The following is a 20,606-nucleotide window of genomic DNA, read 5'->3' on the forward strand; positions in this document are numbered from 1 at the left end:
GAGTAGCTGAGAGTGTCCCCAAGAGCTTCAGACCAATTCACTCTATAGCAGGGGTGGGAAATCTCTGGCCCGGGAGCCACATGTGGCCCTCCAGCCCTCTCTATCTGGCTCACTCTTGCTTGTCAGGATGGAGGACAGAGAGGGGTATGTGAATAAGTTTAGAAACTAGTGTACTGTACAAAGGTACAATTTACATTTATTGCCCTGCCTACTTTTGCCTTTGGCTCTGCCATCCACTGGCATGGGGCCCCTGGAAGGGTGCCCAGAAGAGAACGCAGCCCTTGGGCTGAAAAAGGCTCCCCAACCCTGCTCTATAGTATAACCCTTCTTCTTCAGCTGGTCTGCACAGATCGAATAAAGGGAAAGGGATGTGTGCCTGTGTGCATAATTGTGAGGCGGCCACACCCGTTCCTGGCATGTGACCCTAGGAGGGTTCATCAAGAGTGAATGTAGGATTTGGGCCACAAAAGGTTAACTGCTCTGCTCTGTACCTTGTTCAGATATGCTACCTGAAAACACAGAGAGGTCTCTGTTTGGAAGAGACCAATACTGGCAGTCCAGGCACTTACAATGCCACAATTGCCCAACAGAGTATGGTGCACAACTTTGAACATGGTCCAATGAATCTGGGCTTCTATTTTACAGACAACAGCAAGTTTCAAGTCCTCAAGACTATATAGAAGCACACAACTAAAATCACATAAGCATCAAGTGAAGCCAGCACTGTTTTAACTGACATGGTTCCAAGTCAAGGAATAATGGGAACTTTAATTTTATTAAAACAATTGGGATCTGCAATGCAGAATTCTCAGCACCTTCCCAAAACTATTAATTTCCATCATTCCTTGGAGGAAGCCATGACAATTAAATTGGTTTAAATCTGTAGTGTAGAAATGCCCTAAATGATCAGGAGGCCGTCTCAGTGAAGCTACTGGCAGCCTATGTACTGCTAGAGGGAACTCTGTCTCTCTGTTTCTATGCATCTATTGCACAATATCTTTCGAATTCTAATGTTCTTTTCACAAAACAAAAAGATCCCAAATCTATTTTTTAAAGAAGAAAAAGCAAAATAAAACTATAACATGAGTAAATATTCATTCCAACTGGAGCACTGAGGGCTTTTCCTCATAGCATTTCAGATTGCCCCTCTTCCACATCAACCTGATAATTTCCAGCCCACTGACCTGGCCACAGAAGCCAATGCCATCAGGGGAGTGGACAAAATTAGCATAGGCCTGGTTGGTACGGGAAATGACGGTTGACACGGCATTCTGGTAACTGCCTGAGGAAGTGGCCAGGAGAGGCAAAGCGGCCAGCGGAATGTGGTCTTGACTACTGGATAGACTGTCGCCATCATGACTGTAGGGGCTGAGTCTGGAAAAGGAGATAATGAGAGGAATTATCAGGACACCAGCTCAGACCTGGCCACTCCCACACTGCCCACATCTAGGTACCAAGCCCAGAAGGTGCCCCTCTGATGTGATCATATCATTTTCTGGACATAAGCCTGGAAGCTAAGGCATCAGTGCCCTAACCAGACCATTCAGAAAGGGAGGCACCATTTCTGAGCACAGCTTTAAAAAAGGCCTAGAACTTTTAAAAAGTTTCACACAACATTCAAAGCTCCTGAGAAGAAAGCCAGAGCTCTGAAACAAAAGAAAGAGAATCATCTTGTGCAACTCTTGCTCTCAGATCTCCTGCCAGAATCTTCATGTTTCACCCAAAACACAATTCCTAGGTATTCACTTATTCTCAGTAGCACATCAGCCACTTTGAGCCCTTTTGCCTGTTACCATGCATACACTACAACACACTTCATCCTTTTCTCCACAACACAACACAGCATCTCCCACCCCAATTAAAGGTGGGTCCTTGTATAGCGTGCCTAGAAAAGGCACCAGCACTCTTATTGAGCTCCTTCAAAATCAACTGCCTGAAGCTGTGGATTATCAGGCAGAGAACGTAACAGCCCTGCTCCCACCAAGTGTTTCAGAGCCTGACAGAACATGCTTCCTACTTGGAGACAAGAGCGTAGGCAGCAGCACAGATAGGTGGGCAAGGCACCAGGCGCAGCGCAATGTGCCCCAATGCCTCAGGGAAGTGTAGGCGAGTGACTGAGTCCAAGGTGGCGGTGAGCGTGTGCACATCAGCCTGTTTGGAGCCTGGCTCTCCCACACCCTGGTCTAAGATGTTGCCACTGTGGAGGATCAGGAAAAGTGCATGAATGCGGCATGTCCTGGAGAGGTCTTCCGATCCAGCCTATGGAAAAAGACACAAGAAAGAGGGAGGGACATTGCTGCGGTGGGCATGGGGTAGGGCTGCTATCACCCAAGCCTTGATGGAGGAATTGGGCCTGAGGCCCAAGGAGTCTGGCTGGGGTTCTAGAAAGGAGACTCAGGAGGCAATAGCAATGGTCCTGTAAGCACATGCCCTCTCCTGTGTCTTGACACCATAGTTCTGCAGGTACTGAAGTGGGAAGGCAGTATGATGGGGATGGGTTCACTCACCTCTGGTGGGCCAGGTGCAGTGACACCATCACTATCTGGCTTGGCTGCCCCAACAGCATCAACTGCAAAGACAAGAATGCTTTAGTCCATGGTACTGTGCAGAGAAGGAAGAGAAAGAAATGGCAGGCTCTAGAGGGCATGAAGGATAGCAATCACAATTGGGAATGAAAGGATCAGGAATGGCCTTTACAGTTATACTTCAAGGGACAGAGTTATATTGTAATAAATATAATATAATAATAATAATATTGCCAAAACCCCAAGAACCTACAACAATAAGCAGAAAAGTCTGGGGATTTACAGAACAATGGTTATGCTGCAACAAGTGAAATTTCAGCAGGGTATTTTTTTAATTGAGTTTTATTGGTTTGGGGGTTTGGGGGGGTTGGTTGGGGGGTCTGGGTTTCATTTATTTTGAGGTATGTGTTCTGTCTGTTGTTTGGGGGGAGGGTTTTTTCTGTGAAATGTGTATTTTGTGGTGCCTCTGAAAGTTTTTTAGATTTCCAAATGTGCCCCCAGGCATATAAACGTTGTAGATTCCTGATACAAAATGAATGCCATTCCCAGAATCTGAGATGTGTAGTCTGGAATTCCTTAGCAAGGATTTCCAGAAGCACTACCAAAGACAGTTGAGTACCCACCCCCTGACCCCCACTCTATTCTGCATGGAACACATGAACTGCTCTCTTACCAAGAGCATCATCTGGCTCAATGGGTCGCTCTAGAGTGTCAAGAAAGTCATTTGAGTTCCACTTGGTGATTTCCTTGGCAAAAACATCATCACTGTCCGAGAAATCCTCTAGGAAAGGAAAAGGAATTGAAAGGCATGAAAACCGTAGACACGGAACATACTGCCATGTCCACCATGACTACATCCACAGTTTACAAACAGGAGACAATCGTTAAACTTATAAAGGAGGTCATTTATACAAGCCAGACCATTAGCCCATCCAGTTCAATATCAGATTGACAACCACTCCCCATAGTCACAGATAAGAGCCTTTTCCAATCTTACAACCTATGATCTTGAATTGAAAAAGCTCTCAAGTTCATTCCCAACATCTTCAGGTAGAAGGGATGGAAGAATCTGTTCATTTCAGTTTCTCTCAAATACTAATTTTTCCAGGCTAAAGTGTGCTTCTCCACATTTCCACATCAGTTTGCATTTTTTTTTAAAAAAAAGTCCTCAGGAAAATTCATCATTTTCATGCAAAATTTTCCTAATATACCCATTTTTGTATAACATTTGCCTAATGTACATTTTTGCAAAGCAATTTTCCTTATATAATGCATTTTTGTATGCCATTTTCACAAATACGTGCATATATGCATTTCTGTACACATTACTTGGTCTGTATTGCAAAATCTGGAGAGGTGCGAATTTTGAAGGATGGCTGTGCTTTAGATCGCATATTGCTTTGGAAAGTACAAATTAGGTAAGTTTCTCTTTAAATACAAACTGAATTGAATTTCTCCCCCATCCCTACTAGGAAGGGTTGGGAAAGACCCACATGAAACCCTAGACATCTGCTAACTACCAGTGTAGTCAATACTGAGCTAGATGGACCAAAGGTCTGATTCAGTATAAGGCAGCTTCCTCTGTTTCCTATAAACTTGGGGCATTATACATACAAGGCATGTTCTTTTCCCATGAGCAAAAGGGTCTGTCTGTGCATACAAGCACATTCCCTTATACAGATTAAAGTCAACTATTTTGATTCTCCCCTCTCCACACAAACATTCTGAGTCTGGCAAGATAGTTGTAAGATAAATCCAAACAAACACAACTCCCAGTACATGGAGGGCTGGTTCACACAGACCCCTGCAAACTAGGCTCCACACACTTGCAGGAGCAGCTATTAGAATCAATAGCTACAAGCACCCACAGATGACCCTTTTCCAATTCTGAGCCCTCTTAGAAATAGATGCACCCACAGAACACTCCTTTATCCATCATTGCATACCATGAGCATCAAAGAATTCTTCCTCAGAGCTGTTCTCGGAGTCCCGTGCAATATTTTGCATCCGCCACTCTGATAAGCTGTGAGGAGACACTGCAGCTGTAGAGAAACATCAAGCAGAGACAGATCATGACCAATATGTCTAAAAAAATGCTCCTCACCTCTAAAGCAAGGCTACCTCACTCCCAATGTTGTCACTTGAGAATAACCTAAAAGTTTTTCCTGTACAAGCAACGGCTTCTTACCCTAGGATGGGCATATGTGATTATGTATGTAGAAGAGGAGCAACTTCACCCTTACTACAACTGTGACATTTAATATCAGTCACTTACTACTGTATAGGAATGAAGGGGAGGTTTTACCATGGGGAGGCCGCTCTCTCAGTTTTCCCAATTTCAAACTGCAGTAGCAACTTCAGGTCATTTCATACAAGAGAACAGGTTGTGAAATTGATTAAGCCTAATTGCAGACAACTGCATGTTTAGTCTACTACATAAGGGAACTGCTGCACTTTTTTCCTCCTTTCCAAATTTACATGTGTGCACATAAAGATATGTATCCCCATCCTTTCATGTGCTAGTTAAAAAAAAGGTCCAAAAATGTATTGGGATGATGGGGGGGGGGAGGGGAGAGAAAAACTATTTTACGTGACATCCAGCAGGTGACTCCAACTATTGCCTCTCTCTAAGACATACTTGTGTCATGGAATCCCTGGAATTTTTGTTTATCTGCTTTTATATGCTTTTACATGTTTTTATACTGCTGTTTCATTGGTTGTATTTTTAGGTTTTAGGTTGTATTTTTGTTTTAATGATATTGTTTCTTTTTTATATTGTATACCGCTTAGAGATTTTTTAAATTTTAAGCAGTTTATAAATGCTTTTAAAAAAAAATACACGTGTACAACATGATACCAGATAGGTTCTTGCATGATTCAAAGCATATTTTGGTATAGTTTTCCAGAGGTCAAAACCAAGCGAGGCAAGCTGTGTACTACAAGGGAAAGCAAACTTTCTTGGGAAGTTGCTACCCAACACAACTGGGGGGGGGGGGGAGATCTGCCCTGCTCTCCAGTGCAGAAAATCTCAGAGAAAAAACGACCTTGGTCTTTTACTATATGTCCACGGAACCAAAAGCCTACTTCCAGCAGCATCACTCTCTTATGCCCAGAAAGGTGTGAGGGGAGGGAGAAAGCCCTCTATAACCCTTTCCCATCTTTCCCTTCCTACACTGCTGCTTGCATTTTCTATTTGCTGCAATAAATGCTCACCGCCATGCTGAGAAGAATATGATGAGCGAGAGGATGATGACCACTGCATGGCAAATGGATCATCTGGAGAGGAATCAGGAGCCCTTAGGGTTTCGACTCGGTCCTGCTTCTCACAGCCACCTAGCTCAGTCGGGCTCTCAGGGCTGGGCACAGCAGGGACTATATCAGGCTCCACGCACTTGGCCATCTTCTGAGCCAGCATGCGTGCCGTCTCCTCCTCCAGCCTCCGGATGTCATCCATGGTGAGATCTATCCATTCATCCTGCCAACACCAGGCCTGGCGGTGTGCCCGCAGCATCACCTTTCGTAGACCTACAGGGGGTGCCACAAGTCATTATGGGATTTGAACTTCTTCCCCCCTCCCTCCCACCCACAAAACCCCATATATATCATGGCTCACCCGTCTCATGAACTCTATTTATTATCCAGCCTAGCTCCAGCTCCCAGTGCATTAAGGGAATGATTCTGGCATCAAATTTTATTCCATTCATTGTTTCCTCCACCTGTTTCCTTAGGTAAGGAAACCATTAAGGCTCAGTTCAGATTTACAAGAGAAACCAAGTTTAGAGAATTGAGAGGAGGTAATGGGAGCCCTCTCCCTTCTTGTATGTGAAACCTACTCCTCTACCTGGTTTTGGCATTTTGATTAGCCATCATCAACCTAGGTTAAACTTTGAGAGACTGATTTTAAAATGAAACCCAAATGAATCATCCAAAGACCCAAACTACACAAGATACCATTCAAGCAATTTGCAATTGTGTGAATTTACTTTTTTTAAAAAAAAGTAAACGGCAGACATCAAGTGGATGATGATCAGGACCCTGGATGGGGCAAGGATGTGTGGAGTTTAACCCTTTGTCCTTGACCAGAGCCTCAATTTGAATCAGGAGCCCCACACCAAGTATTTGCATTGGGGAAGAGTTCCCATTTCCCCCCCAATGCAAACAGCAGGTGTGAGCACCCCAATCTGGATTGTAACAAAGGGCAAAGGATTTCCCATGCATACACTCCCCACACCAGGTCCAATCTGAATTGGGTCTCCCGTGCCAGCAATTCACTTTTAACATTTTAATTCTTGCAGTTGGGTGAATGGTGTCTTAACTAATTTGGGCCTTAGGTGGAATAGGGTGCAGAAGGCAGTAAGGTGCATGAGAAGGAAGGGCATATACAATCCCCACAGCCCCATCTCAATCCTGAGTTCAGTTGTAAGTCTGAAACAGGCCTAAGCCAAAGCCCAATTATCTTCGTTGTTTTTGCAGGAGTAAAAGCAGGCAGGAATCTTATTTGTCATGCTAGAAGTAGCCCTTATCTTAGGATTCCACGTCTTCCTTTTCACCACACTACCATCCCATCCAACATTCTCCTGGAGGCAACTAATAAACAATGCAAAAGTAAACATATTAAGCACGCTGCTTTTGATGATGAACCATCTGGTGGGACAGTTCATAAAGGAACCATCCCTCAGGAAAACTTGTATTTTAGTGTTTCATAAAAGCAGGAAGGTTCTATTGTCATATACTGTTAGTCTATTTCTTTACCAAAAAAATATCTTGACAATAGCCCTAGCAGCCAAACGCCTACAGCTGCTAATACCTACTTTTAACACACCCTGCACAAGCAGCATCCACTCAGGACCCTTCTTACTACAAAGGATACTCAACAGGGATGTCCACTTTCTCCCCTTCCTGTTTATTCATCCCTGGAACCACTAGCCAGTGCTATTTGAAATTTTTATGAGATCAAGGGTTTAAACTTAGGAAGAGGGATATACAAATTGGCCTTATATGAAGATGATGCACTAGCTTTTGTCTTGGATCTCACAAAAATAATTTTTGCTTTAACAGGCCTGACTCAAGAATTCAGCTATAAGGCTATTCCATTAATTGGAACAAATCAGATCTAATGCCCTTGGGTTTACACTTCCACAATGTCCTTTTTGCATGGCAATTTGGTTGCCATTCTGAGGGCCTTACTTATTTGGGAACACTGGTATTAAAGTATTCCGACAATAATACAGTTGAAGCAGACGGAGGTCACATCCACACCATATGTTTAAAGCACTCTTATACCACTTTCAACAATCATGGCTTCCCCCAAAGAATCTTGGGAACTGTACCTTGCTAAGCATGCTGAAAGTTGTCAGGAGACCCCTCACAGATAGGCGCACACAAACTAAGTTTGTAGGGCAAAATTAAGTGTGGAAAACTGAATATCCTTATTTGTCTAATCTATGTGTTGAAGGCCATTCCTCTCCACATTCCAAAATCCTATTTCACAAGAATTGACTGAAGAGGGATTTCATGTAAATTGGAGCCAAACCATGTTTTTCCTTAAGGAAATTACAATTACCAAGGAAAGAAGTTTTGGAAAGAAGTTTTCCAAATTATCATTGAACATATGTATCTTGTCCACTTCAGTCCAGTGGCAACACCCATCCATGACTCTTGGGCTAAACTGACTTCTTTTTTTTATCTGGCTTTATCTGGCCAATTCACTAGAGGGATGGCAGGTACTTGGATCCATCTATCTAGATCTCCTTGTCTTTGAACAACTTGCCATTCATGCTACCTGATGTGCCTAGAAGGCACTTATTACGGAGTCAAAGCTGATCCATATGTTTATGCCAGACTAATTTTTAAGGCGCAGCCCAGATTTGAAAATAACAGGAAAGACCCTTAAGTAGAAGGCCTGACAGCTTGCCTGCTTCTATCTTTGGACCAGCTTGTGGAGAAGGAGGATAAATTCAAATCCTTTTATGCATTAGAAAAGAAATTTAGCATATCAAAAGCAACTAATTGGCAATTTCTCCAACTTAAACACCTTCCCACATGTATTTTTGGACTGGCTGCCTGAGCAACATCTGTGATTCCAGCGTTCCTAGAAGATCTGACTGGGTTATTTGGCCCAGCAAGGCGAGGGCTTGCTTATGTCAATGGTTCTCAGATTTAAGATGGATATAGCTCATACTCTGTGAGGAGTGGAATAGGGAGCTGAAATACTTCATTCGACTTAGCCCACAGCACTCTTATCTATCAAAAGGTTCTCGCTTGACCTAAGGATGCATCTCACCCAACAAAAATTAAAGTTACAGACTTATTGGGCACCACAGAGGCACCACAAAAAATTGTTATCGACATACAAGAAGTGTTGGAGACATGGGGCAGAAAATGGATCCCTTATCCATATGATGCAGAACTACCCAGTTCTAAGCAACTACCCTTCTAAGCACCTTTGGGGATGAAACCTTGGCAATCATGAATTTAATCCTGGAAATCTGACTACATTTCAAAGACATGTATCTCAAAATCTAACACATTTATTATGGCCTAAGGTTTCGTGGACTATAGTCTACTTCATCAGATGCATGAAGGAGTGGACTGTAGTCCATTAAAACCTGTGCAACAGTAAATCCGTTAGTCTTTAAGATGCAGCAAGATTGTTGCTTTTGCTGCCAACTGGTTTACATGTCTACTCCTCTGAAAGATATGCATGTGTTGCTGAATATCATCCATACAACCTGAAATATACTACCAGGCCGTGAACTATGGCTCATGGATAGATTAGGGTCAGCCATACTTAAGGTGCTTACACTGGAAGATGCTGCTGCCTTCCATGCAACAGTGGATTAACACACCCTACCCTTATATGACGTGGCAATTTATCAACACTGAATGCAAAGAAGATAAATTTATTTATTTTATTTATTTAATTTAATTTATATAATTTATATAAATACAAGAACATTTAACTTGAGACTTGGGCATTGTAGTCAGCTGCTTTGTCTTTCCCATTTTTATAGTCAAGCACCTTTACCCATCTTCCTCATGCCCCCCTTCTCTTTTTAATTTTCTTTCTTTTTTGTTTTAAGTATTACTTTGTATTGTTTAAAAATCATAATAAAAGTATTTCAGTTAAGTTTAGGAGGGGAAAACACTCTATGATGTTTCTGTCAAGCCAGCTTCAAAATATCTCAGAGATAATGATTTCAATCTGAAGTCTCTCTCAGAAATTCGGAGCTCTGTGCTTCAAACCAAGAAGTGACCAACCGTGCTCCTGGACACAGCTCTCTTAGACATCTTGCCTCTCTCATAATTCTTTGCACTAGTAATGCAAGCTGTAGCATGCATGGACATGGCCTAAGTAAGTGGGCAGTGGAACCTTTGCTGGTGCAAGATTAAAACGCTGGGAATTGCTGGTGCAGGGTCAGACATAAATTCAGTACATGCCAGGAACTAATTCACACAATGTTTATATATACACCTTTTTAAAAGGAGACATTCTAATCCCCCCCTCTCATAATGTCCTTCTTCAACTACCTACCTGCTTTCTCTCACTGCAATACCACCTCCAGTAATATTCTGAATACTGAAACAGCCTAAATTGCTTCTTTAATACACGTTCCCCCAGAGATGCTCGGAATTGCTGCTGGATCTTTGGGCAGTCATTAAACCCAATTTCACACCAAAGTTGCCTTGGTGAAGTGTGAACAAAAAGGACATTTCATAGAGAAATCCTGTATGATCACTGCCAGTGAGAAAATAGCCCCAACCAGCTTAGCCAGTGGTCAGGGATGATGGGAGTTGGAATACAACAACATTTGGAGGTCCACAGCTCCTCTCCCCACCCCCCCGCCACTGCCCTAGTCCAACCCACTTGCTTGATAGAGACAGTCTGCAAAAGATAGAAAATATGGAAGACACCCCCATATGCTTACCTACATCATGGATGAACTGTTCAATCTTGGACTGCATACCCCAGTAGCGAAACTCCACCTTACAAAGCTTGTAAGCACACATGATTGGCCCGGCAGCTGCACTCTCCAGCCAGTCATCCCCCAGAGGCCCACGTCCTGTCTTGACTGAGCAGTAAAGCCTTGGATCTTCCTCCACCTTGTATTCGCTGGGTGAGATGGGGTCCCGCACAATGTCAATGGTGTCTGTGGGTCAGTGGAGGGGTTGAACAGGAAGCAAGCACCTGGCCCTTCCTTCAGATTCTCAGGCTTTACTTCCCTCCCAAGTTACAGAGTCTGTTCAGACCCTTTAAAAAGACATTCATTTCCCTCTTCGGCCCCATATAAAGTAGTATTGTACCACTTTAACCAGTCATAGCGTCCCCCAAAGACTCCTGGGAACTGTAGCCTGCTGAGGACTACAAATTCCAGACTTCCCTGGGAAGAGGGATTGTTAAACCACTCTGGAACTGTAACTCTGTGAGGAGGATAGGGGTTTCCTAACGACTCTCTGCACCCATAACAGGCTACAGTTCCAGGATACTTTGCGGGAAGCCATGACTGTTTAAAGTGATATGATACTGATTTAAATGTATAGTGCTGATGAGGTGTCTTCTTTCCATAAATACTACTCCCTGAATCTCTTCTGCCAGGAGTGTACATTTTCTTCCTCCAGTCCTGAATTCTTAATGTCCTACCCTTTATATATGAATGAGCTGTATGAATGCAAAAGGGAGTGAGAATGGGGTGTACGTGTACATATATGGCCCTGTCCACTGCTGGTATGCAGCCCCTGACCACCCTAAGGGAATGCAGCCTTGGGGGTGGGGAAGGTTCCCCCGCCCCTGCCATACAGGAAAGGCACAGTACACTAACTGTCATCTTATCTTAGAACCCCAAAACATCAACGGATATCCCTCATTAGCCTCACCCCCAACCTTGGTGAGCTACTCAGCATGGCAACATTGACATGTTCTACAACATCCTGCATAACACAAAAGGGTAGGTGCTGCTCAGTCTTTGAACACTCACCCAGAATCCTTTGCCTGCGCTCCACAGCACTCAGGTTGAAGACATTGTTCTGTTTCCCAGCATCCGGTCGGTAATAGGTCTCAATCTCTATAGAAAATTTTTCCACAAAGGGGCAGGTGTATCTGTAGGAGGAAGGGGTAAAACTTACAGCCCCGCCCTGCCTAACTTGCACTCTTAAACCCCAGCTTCTTGCCAGGATAGTCGCCTCTTCTCCATCCTCAGTTTTACCCCTCCTTGCCCTTCCCGCTCTCCTTCTCTCCCAAAATTCACCACTGTTTACCTGGTGCGGGTGTAGGGATAGGCATTCCAGGACTCTTCCTCCACCTGCAGAGCTGCCTTGGGTAGGAGGGCACGGAACCAGCTAGGGATGTGAGAGCCCACGTGGTAGATCTTGTGTGTATACTGACCGCTGCCGCCTGGGCCATCACTGTAGGGCCGGTTGGACAGGATCTCAACCCCGCTGCCCTCGCCGCTCGATTCCTCACGGCTCTTCTTCTGGGGAGCAGGAGAGCCACCTCTGCTCAGCCTGTGCCCCACAACATTTCTCACCCCACTCGCACTCTTGCATCCCTCAACCCCACTCAGTTTCTGACCCCCTCCCACACCCTGTCAATCACAGGGCTCTAGCCACACACGTTTGGCCCAGGTACCCATCAGGTGTGTGATTCCCCTCCATTCAACACTGATGTTACCTGGATCATGTAGAGCTGAGCCACCTGGTACTCTGTCAGGCTCATGGGCAGCAGAATGTGATATTCCTTGATCAGCATTTTGACATTCAGACCCTGCGAGTCGAGACAGAGCAGGGAATGAGTCCATGCAGCCAGGTCAGAAGTAGAGATCTAGAGTACGTGAGAGGCTGCCATGCACTTAGGGGTACACAGAGGAAGTGTAGTCCAGCTGGGAAGGGGAGGTTAAGGCAGCTGAAGAGAATTGCTGTGATGTTGACAATGGTGCCAAGCATAACTTCTACCACAAGGGCCTCATTTCCTTTGTGGGAGACATTTTGGCCCCTACACTATGCCAATATTTGGCTTTTCACCCATCCAGATAATTTCTTGTACCCAAGACTTTGTTCTGTTTCAGTTCAGCCTCACTGTCAGGAAACAGGCTTGCACTGAAATGAATTACTATATACATATGGGTGGCAATAAGGATTTTCTGGCAAAAGGTGGCATCTCTTAAATACATTCTCACTTCCCCAGAAAAAGAGAAGTCTGAACAAAATCCTCATTTGACCTTATTTCAAACTACAACCCACTGGGTAGGTTTCCATAGCAACAGTAGGCCAATGTGAAACTAGGGAGTTTCAACACCATTGGAAGGAAAATGCCGTGGAGAGCAAGAGAGAAGCACCACCATTTTGACACTCTACCAGGGGTGTAGTCGTCCATGGTCTCGGGAGGGGGGGCTTAGACCCCTTACGCTTTTGGGAGCAGGGTCTCAGCAGGGTCCCTATGTCTCCAGGGTCCTATGAGCTGATCAGCAATGAAAAGGGAGTGTATTAGCCACTGAGAAGAGTCTTCTAACATGCTTCCTTGTCCTTTCCTGCTGATTGAAGCCAATCAGAATGAAAGGAGGCGAGTCAGCCACCGAGAAAATTCGTCTCAGTAGTTAACACACTCCACTTTCATGCTGATTGGTTCCTAGGGACATTTGTCGCTATGGGAGAAGGCATGCCTGGGAAGGGCTGAGGAGTGTCGAGACGGCAGTGAGCAAGCCAGTGAGTGAGGAGGCACGGCATGACTATCATGAAGGGCCCCTGCACTTCTGGATTTGCTATTACACTACTACACTGCACTCTACTCCTTGCTGGACTCTTGGTCCTCTAACCTCAGGGTGGGCAGAGAGTATATCAGGAGCATCAGGTAGATCTCTGGGTGATTTGCAATAGATTGACAAAAGGTTTCCAGCTCTCCAGGGGTGTAGTCATCCAGGGTCTTGGGGGATCTTAGACCCCTTGCTTTTTTGGGAGCAGGGTCCCTAGTGTCCTAAGAGCCAATCAGCATGAAAGGGGTGTGTGATAGTCACTGGGAAGAGTCTTCTAACATGCTTCCTTATCCTTTCCCAGTGATTGGAGCCAATCACAATGAAAGAAGGTGAGTCAGCCACTGAGAAGACTCTTGTCAGTAGCTAACGCTCTCCCCTTTCATGCTTGTTAGATCCTGTTGATGTGGGAGAAGGCATTAACAAGGATCTCATTCTCAACCCATCAGCAGAAAAATGGGGGAGGAGGTGTGGCTGTGGCTGTCATGAAGGGACCCGGCACTTCTGAATTTGCCACTACACTGCAGCAGCTCCCAATTATTTAATAAGAGCAACAACTAAAAAGTTCCACCATCCTTAAATTAGGTTCCTGAAAAACAATGGCGGGGGGGGACCATGAGTGGTTTTTTGTGCAAAAGGACTTCTGAACTTAATTTTGTATTGATCACAAATTCCTGGGCTGAGCATGTGCTCAGAGGAACTCTGTTCCTTCATTCTTAACATACGTCCACCCGGCTGAGTCACTATTTGTACCTGGCTCTGACTTGTGAATCTCAATGTTCTAGGAAAAAACAAAGTGGATCCCACAAGCTTGATGTCTAGCCTGCCTATACAACAGGCAGATCCAACACCCAATTTCATTCCTATGGACTATGCACCCCCACACTCCTTTTATACTTGCATTTATTTCTGTTACTAGACCAGCAAATCTCAAACTGCTATTGCTTGTTTCTCCCAGACTAGGGCTTGCCACCTTCCCACACAGCACAGAGTGGGTCAAGCTATGAGTGTACCTTGCCAGCTTAAGACATCAATCTTAAACATGCTCATTAGGGATTAAGCCTTCTGGGTAAACATATACAGGACTGTGCTACAATTCCAAACCTTGCAATTCTAGTTCTTGATCTGTGACACATTATAATCCATCTTGCGAACGACGTAAGAGTCACTATCTTTCTGTTTCCTCCTATGACTTTTATAACTGCATGGCAGGCAGAAATAGAACAGTTGCAGCTTTGCCAGCCAATGGTACTCTTAAGTAATTATTTTAGACTCTGGACTTTGTGGTCTTGCACATACACACACCCTTTCAGATGGCAATGAGCATTTCTTCAAAATATGATAAGCCAACCCGGCTACATTTGGGGACCCTCCTGCTCATTCTGCTGTGTGAGACTCTAGACATCTGTCCCCAAATCCTGCCCTGATAGTGTCGGAATTTCTCTCAACAGAGAGAAATTCCGACAGGTTATGGGCCCAGCCATGCAAATGGAGATTTGAGCAATTAAAGGAGCTATTGTGTTTGAATCAAGGAAGCTATTAGAGACCTTCAGAGTTTTTAGGCAGTGAAGAGTTGAGGCTTTTACTTCAGGATGGCCAGCATGACGGAGCGGGTTGGTCTGCACAGACTGGAACCTGGAGGATGGAAACTTTGGGAATTTCGCATGCAGAAACACCTGAGACAACAGTAGCTGTTAGAAGTTATTACAGGATTGGAACCAGGAGAAGGTGCTTCTCGGGAGGAACAAAGAATTTGGACTGAGAAGGATGAAATGGTACAAGACCTCATCACTAAATCTGTGAGTAATGCACAGATTCCTTTGATTATGAATTCTAAAAATGCCAGAGAGATGTGGAAAACTCTTGAATCCCATCATAATCCGAAAAGCCAGGGACATCTGATTGCAGTGTTAAGAAGCCTTATTAATTTGCAAATGAGGGATGATTTTTTTGAGGAACATCTTACAAAATTCATGGTGTTAATCCAAGGGATAGAAGAGGCAGGGACGCAACTGGACCAAAATGTACAGATTGCTTTATTCCTAGACTCCCTTCCAAAATATATGGAGACTTTCATAGTTATAATTCAACAACAAAACAAAATTCTAAACGAGATTATTTCTGAAGTTAGAGCGCAGTTCTTTTAGAAGAACAAAGGAAAAACTGATGCAAGAGAAGACTGAGTCTCCTCTTTCTTAAGTAAACAAACTGGCCAAGCTTCTAACCAACAGCCAGTCAGATGCAGATTTCAGGAACAAAGGGAATCCAAAGGTGTGAAAGCCAAGCGTTGCTATCTATGCAATTCAGAAAAACACCTTAAAGACCAATGTGACAAGAAAGGGAAGCCTGAAAGAAATAAAGAATTTAAAGGGACAGAAAAGAAAAGTGCAAAGGGCTTTCAAGTAACCCATGCTGAAAAATGTTACAATAAAAATATATTTTATGTGGATTCGGGGGCAAGCGCTCATCTAATAAAAGAAAAAACTTTGTTTGAAGATTTAACCCCATATGAAGGCACAGTTAAATTGGCTGACTCGAGAGTCCTGCCCATAAAGGCGCGGGGAGATGCTAAGCTGTTTTGCCAGACTCCAAGCGGCACTGAGGAAATTTATCTCAGGAATGCGCTCTGGACCCGAGGAATCTCAAACAATTTAATTTCTGTTAATGAAGCTACAAACAATGGGTGCTCTGTGTTATTTGAACAAGATTCCTGCACAATTTCTAGAGATGATGAAATTTTATGCACAGCTACCAAAAGAAAGGGCATGTATGAAGTGGATCAGGAAAGTCTACAAGCTAATGTTGTGAAAGAATGCTGTAACAAGTCTTGTTTACATTTATGGCATCGGAGGTTAAGGCATAGAGACATTGCAAAGATAAATACCCTTCAAAATAATAATTTAGTAAGAGGCATGAAAGTTGAACCCTGCCAAGAAAAAGGGAGATGTACTTGCTGTGTTAAAGCAAAAGGGACCCGACCCAGTTTTCCTGAGCAGAGTGAAAGGAAGACTAAGCGCCCCCTAGAGTTGATTTACAGCGACATTTCTGAAATGCCAATCACTTCAACTGGTGGAAACAAATATATTGTCAGCTTTACTGATGATTATTCAAGATTCACTGTGATATATATGTTGAAGGAGAAGGGGCAAATACTTTAGAAACTCAAAGAATATGTGGCAATGGTGACCACTAAATTTCAGAGAAAACCACAGATTCTACGTTCTGACAATGGGGGAGAGTACATGTCACATGCTACCCAGCCGTTTCTGCTTGAAAATGGGATTGAGCATCAAACCACTGTACCCCACAACCCAGAACAGAACTGAGTCTCGGAGAGAAAATTCAGAACCCTTATTGAGATGGTGAGATCCATGCTAGAAGATGCCAATCTCCCACAGAAGCATTGGGGAGAGGCAGTGTATACTGCCACCTATCTACAAAATTGTTTGCCAACAAAGGTGAATGGCAACAAGACTCCATTCAAATTATGGTATGGGCGCATACCCAGTTTGGCTCATATAAAGGTGTTTGGATTGAAAGTGTATGGTCACATTCCACACCAGAAGAGAACCAAATTGGACAAAACTACAAAGGGAGAAATCTTCATTGGATATTCTTCAAAACAAAAGGGATACAGAATCCTAAATCCCAAAACAGAAAGGATTGAAATCCAAAGAGCTGTCTACTTTGATGAAGGTCATGGTGCATTCCAACCAGAAAGGGCACCATTCCAAGACCACAACAGTGAAGAAGATGAAGTAGAAATACCATACAGCACTATAGATTACAGCAACATGCCAGCACTGGAGGACAGTGAGGAATTAAAGCAAGAAGGGGAACCTGCACAGCCAGAAGGGGCAGCAGAGAGTCCTGTACCAAGACGCTCTAACTGCACCAACAGAGGTGTACCTCCACTGAGACTGTCCTACCGGGCAACAGCTGATGAACTTCCAGAGCCTGAGACCTGGAAAGATATTGAAGCCTTACCCAAAGCTGAAGCTGAGAGGTGGAGGCAGGCAGCCAAGGAAGAGCTGGAAGCTCTACACAAGAACAAAACTTGGACACTTACCAAGCTTCCTCAAGGAAGGAAAGCTGTAGGTTGCAAGTGGGTATTCAAGAAAAAGCCAGATGCTGAAGGGAACATTGAGAGATACAAGGCAAGACTAGTGGCCAAAGGATACTCTCAAAAGTATGGACAAGACTACCATGAACCCTTTGCTCCTGTAGTCAAACATACAACAATCAGAACTCTACGAAGTGTTGCTGCTAACAAGAAAATGCAGGTGGAACACATGGATATAAAAACAGCGTTCTTGCATGGGGAAGTAGAAGAGGAAATGTACATGCAACAACCACCAGGTTTTGAAATACAAGGAAAGGAAACCCCAGTATGCAAACTGCAAAAGAGCATCTATGGACTGAAACAAGCTGCAAGAGCATGGAATGACAAACTGAACCAAATGCTCTTGAAACAAGGCTATAAAAGAGGCGAAGCAGACCAATGCCTATATAGCAGATTCAAGAACAACAAATGGACTTATATTTTGATTTATGTAGATGATTTACTACTGGCTTATGAGAATCCACAAGACAAGCAAGAGTTAGTAAATAATCTAAGCAAGGAAGTTGAAGTGAAATGTCTAGGCGACATCACATACTACCTTAGAATACAAATTGAAAGGGAGGACGATGGATCCTTTCTTCTAAACCAAAAACAAAAGATTCAAGACCTACTTGAGAGTCTAGGACTGAAGGATGCACATCCAGCACCTACACCAATGTAAGTAGGATACTTGAAACCAGACCAGAACAATCAACCCTGGGAAGACAACAAAAGGTACAGACAAGCTATAGGGAAACTCCTGTACATCAGCACAAAAACCAGACCAGATGTGGCGGTAGCAGTGGGATACCTTTGCAGAAAAACCAGCTTGCCCAACAAGAAAGACTGGGAAGCAGTCAACAGAGTGGCAAGATATCTGAAAGGCACTGCAAACTTAAAACTAAAGCTATCAGCTACTCAAGATCCTAAACTTCTAGGATATGCTGATGCTGACTGGGCTGGAGACACCAAAGATCGTAAGTCAACCAGTGGAAACTTGTTCTACTATGGGCAGTCACTTATCCGCTGGACAAGTCGAAAGCAAGAGACTGTAGCACACTCATCTACTGAGGCTGAATACATGTCAGCTGATGAGGCATGCAAGGAAATGCTGTGGCTACGCAAGCTTCTGGGAGACTTGGGCATATCTGAACCAGAGCCTATCAGAATACGTGAGGACAATCAAGCCTGCATAAGACTCGCAAAATCAGAAGGGCAAAGTTCTCACATGAAGCACATTGATGTGAAGTTCCACTACCTAAAGGACACAAGGGAGAAAGGACTTCTACAGATGACCTACTGTCCAACAGAAGAGATGACAGCTGATGCTTTGACCAAACCATTGGGCAAAGTCTGACACCAGAAACTACGAGGCAAGATGCACCTTGTAGAATGAACCAAGCTCTCGTTGAGAAGGGGTGTTGGAATGTATGAGGTTCATCTCCAACTTGGTGGGTTGAGGCTGCATGGGGTTAATAAGGGTAGCTAGAGAGAGCTAGACCTCTTGCTGGTTGAGGCTATACCTATCCCTTTGATCCTGCCGTCTCTTCCCTTCCTCCTAGACTGATAAGCAACAGGATGTTTGATCCCAATTCCTTCCCACGTCTCTCTGTGTTCTCTTTCTCTCGAGAGGGGAGCAGACATCTTCTCTTTGTCTCTCCTCTCAACCAGGATGAGAGCTGCACTGGGACCAGATTCCAACAGATAGTGCCACTGTGCCCAGACAGAGATGAGAAAAGCTACTGAATCACTGCTTATCAAGAAGCTGTTAAAAGAACAGGAGTCCCGTGAGGGAAAAAGTCTGCAACCCTAGTAGTGGGCTATTCTCATATATGTCTCATATATTGCCGCCCTGGGCTCCTGCTGGGAGGAAGGGCAGGATATAAATAAAATAATAAATAAATAAAATAATAAATAATGAAATAAATATGTCCCCTGCCTTGTACACACATCCTCCTGCTCTGCCTCTTGGCCCCAGTCGTCAGCTTTACTTAATATTTAAGCATTTACATAGAACATTTAAAGCATTAAAGAACTTAACATAGTTTTTCTTAGTAATCTAAACAACAGCCCTGCAAAGCAGTCTAGTGTTGTTATCCCCATGGATAGAAAGTTGAGGTTTCAAGAAGAGGGATGGGAGTCACAGCTCATATTCCAACTACTACACCACATCAATCCTCCTCACAAAGTCTTGCACTCTTTGTCCCCTCTGAAAACAGTGTTATAGGAGATTTCCCACCATCATATCCAGAATAATGCAACACAGGCAGTAAGCGGGTCAACAAGATGTACCACTGCAGAGATGCCTGTAGGAAAAAGGATGGGCTTAGTAAAACACACTTAGGTAGCTCAGTTGTGCGACTCACTATGGGCAGAGGTGATATCCTATCCAGGTTCCTTCCTCTGCGTTCACTACCCAATAATCTTTTGTGCGCATACTTCTTTGGTAATTCAGTATTTAAGATTGTGAGCTTGAAAGCACCCCCCGCCCAAAGCATCAGAGGAGAAACATCTTAATGTTCATTTCACACAATATTCTTGTATCCAATTGTAGTAACGTGAGACTTCAGAGAGAAAGAAAGAAAGAGATTTTTTTTGCAGGGCGGGGGCTGGGGGAGATCATATCTGAGTCACAAGATTAGAGATTGAATACAATGTCCTTCACAAGCCCATTCATGTTTTAACATGAATACATTTGTTCCCATGAATGTACCAGGAAGCCTATTCCAGAATTTCATTCCCTTATAAAGCCATGTCCAGTAGCACTAACTTCATGTCCAAACATTCCCATGTCTCCAGCACAAACTCCCTTAGCCAGCAACGCCTTTAACATGCATCATGTTATCTTTAGCAATCCTTCTCCCAGCCTCAGCTATCAATGTGTGTGAGTGCACACACATAGAGGCACAAACTTGTTGAGAACATGCGCTCATTCATCCAGGCCAAATAGTTGTCAGAAATTATATGGGGAGTAGCAAGATGATACAGAAAACAGGACGGAAAACATTTAAGATTTAATTCTATGGACACTTACAGTGCAGTCCTAATTGTATTTGCTCAGAAGTAAGTCCAGCTGAATTCAATGGGGCTTACTCCCAGTCCAGTTAAGTGGGGTTATGATTGCAGCCTTACTTAGCAAACATGCATGGAGACTGGGCTGCACAACTGCATAGTCTAATTAAAGAAGCCCCACTGAACTCAGTGCAACACACTTCTGAGTAAATATATCCACAATTA

The 20,606-nt window shown here is 43.9% G+C and overlaps 1 protein-coding gene across 4 annotated transcripts in view; it reads right to left on the minus strand.

Moving 5' to 3' along the window:
• Positions 1-20,606, minus strand: part of PITPNM1 (phosphatidylinositol transfer protein membrane associated 1) — a 38,726-nt gene that overhangs the window by 16,178 nt on the left and 1,942 nt on the right. For 2 of the 4 annotated variants that reach the window (XM_061609728.1, XM_061609729.1), the window contains exons 2-11: positions 12,193-12,285; positions 11,781-11,995; positions 11,501-11,622; positions 10,454-10,675; positions 5,739-6,050; positions 4,472-4,567; positions 3,199-3,306; positions 2,508-2,569; positions 2,018-2,259; positions 1,185-1,374 (exon numbers count right to left, since the gene is read on the minus strand). In XM_061609728.1, coding sequence (XP_061465712.1) covers positions 1,185-1,374; positions 2,018-2,259; positions 2,508-2,569; positions 3,199-3,306; positions 4,472-4,567; positions 5,739-6,050; positions 10,454-10,675; positions 11,501-11,622; positions 11,781-11,995; positions 12,193-12,270 — 1,647 coding nt within the window. In that variant the 5' untranslated portion in view covers positions 12,271-12,285. Of the gene's footprint in view, positions 1-1,184; positions 1,375-2,017; positions 2,260-2,507; positions 2,570-3,198; positions 3,307-4,471; positions 4,568-5,738; positions 6,051-10,453; positions 10,676-11,500; positions 11,623-11,780; positions 11,996-12,192; positions 12,286-19,608; positions 19,653-20,139; positions 20,289-20,606 lie in introns of those variants that run through there. The other 2 variants (XM_061609726.1, XM_061609727.1) reach the window with 2 other exon arrangements.

The sequence above is a fragment of the Rhineura floridana genome, chromosome 2 (assembly GCF_030035675.1).
Source record: "Rhineura floridana isolate rRhiFlo1 chromosome 2, rRhiFlo1.hap2, whole genome shotgun sequence".
NCBI classification, from domain to species: domain Eukaryota; kingdom Metazoa; phylum Chordata; class Lepidosauria; order Squamata; family Rhineuridae; genus Rhineura; species Rhineura floridana.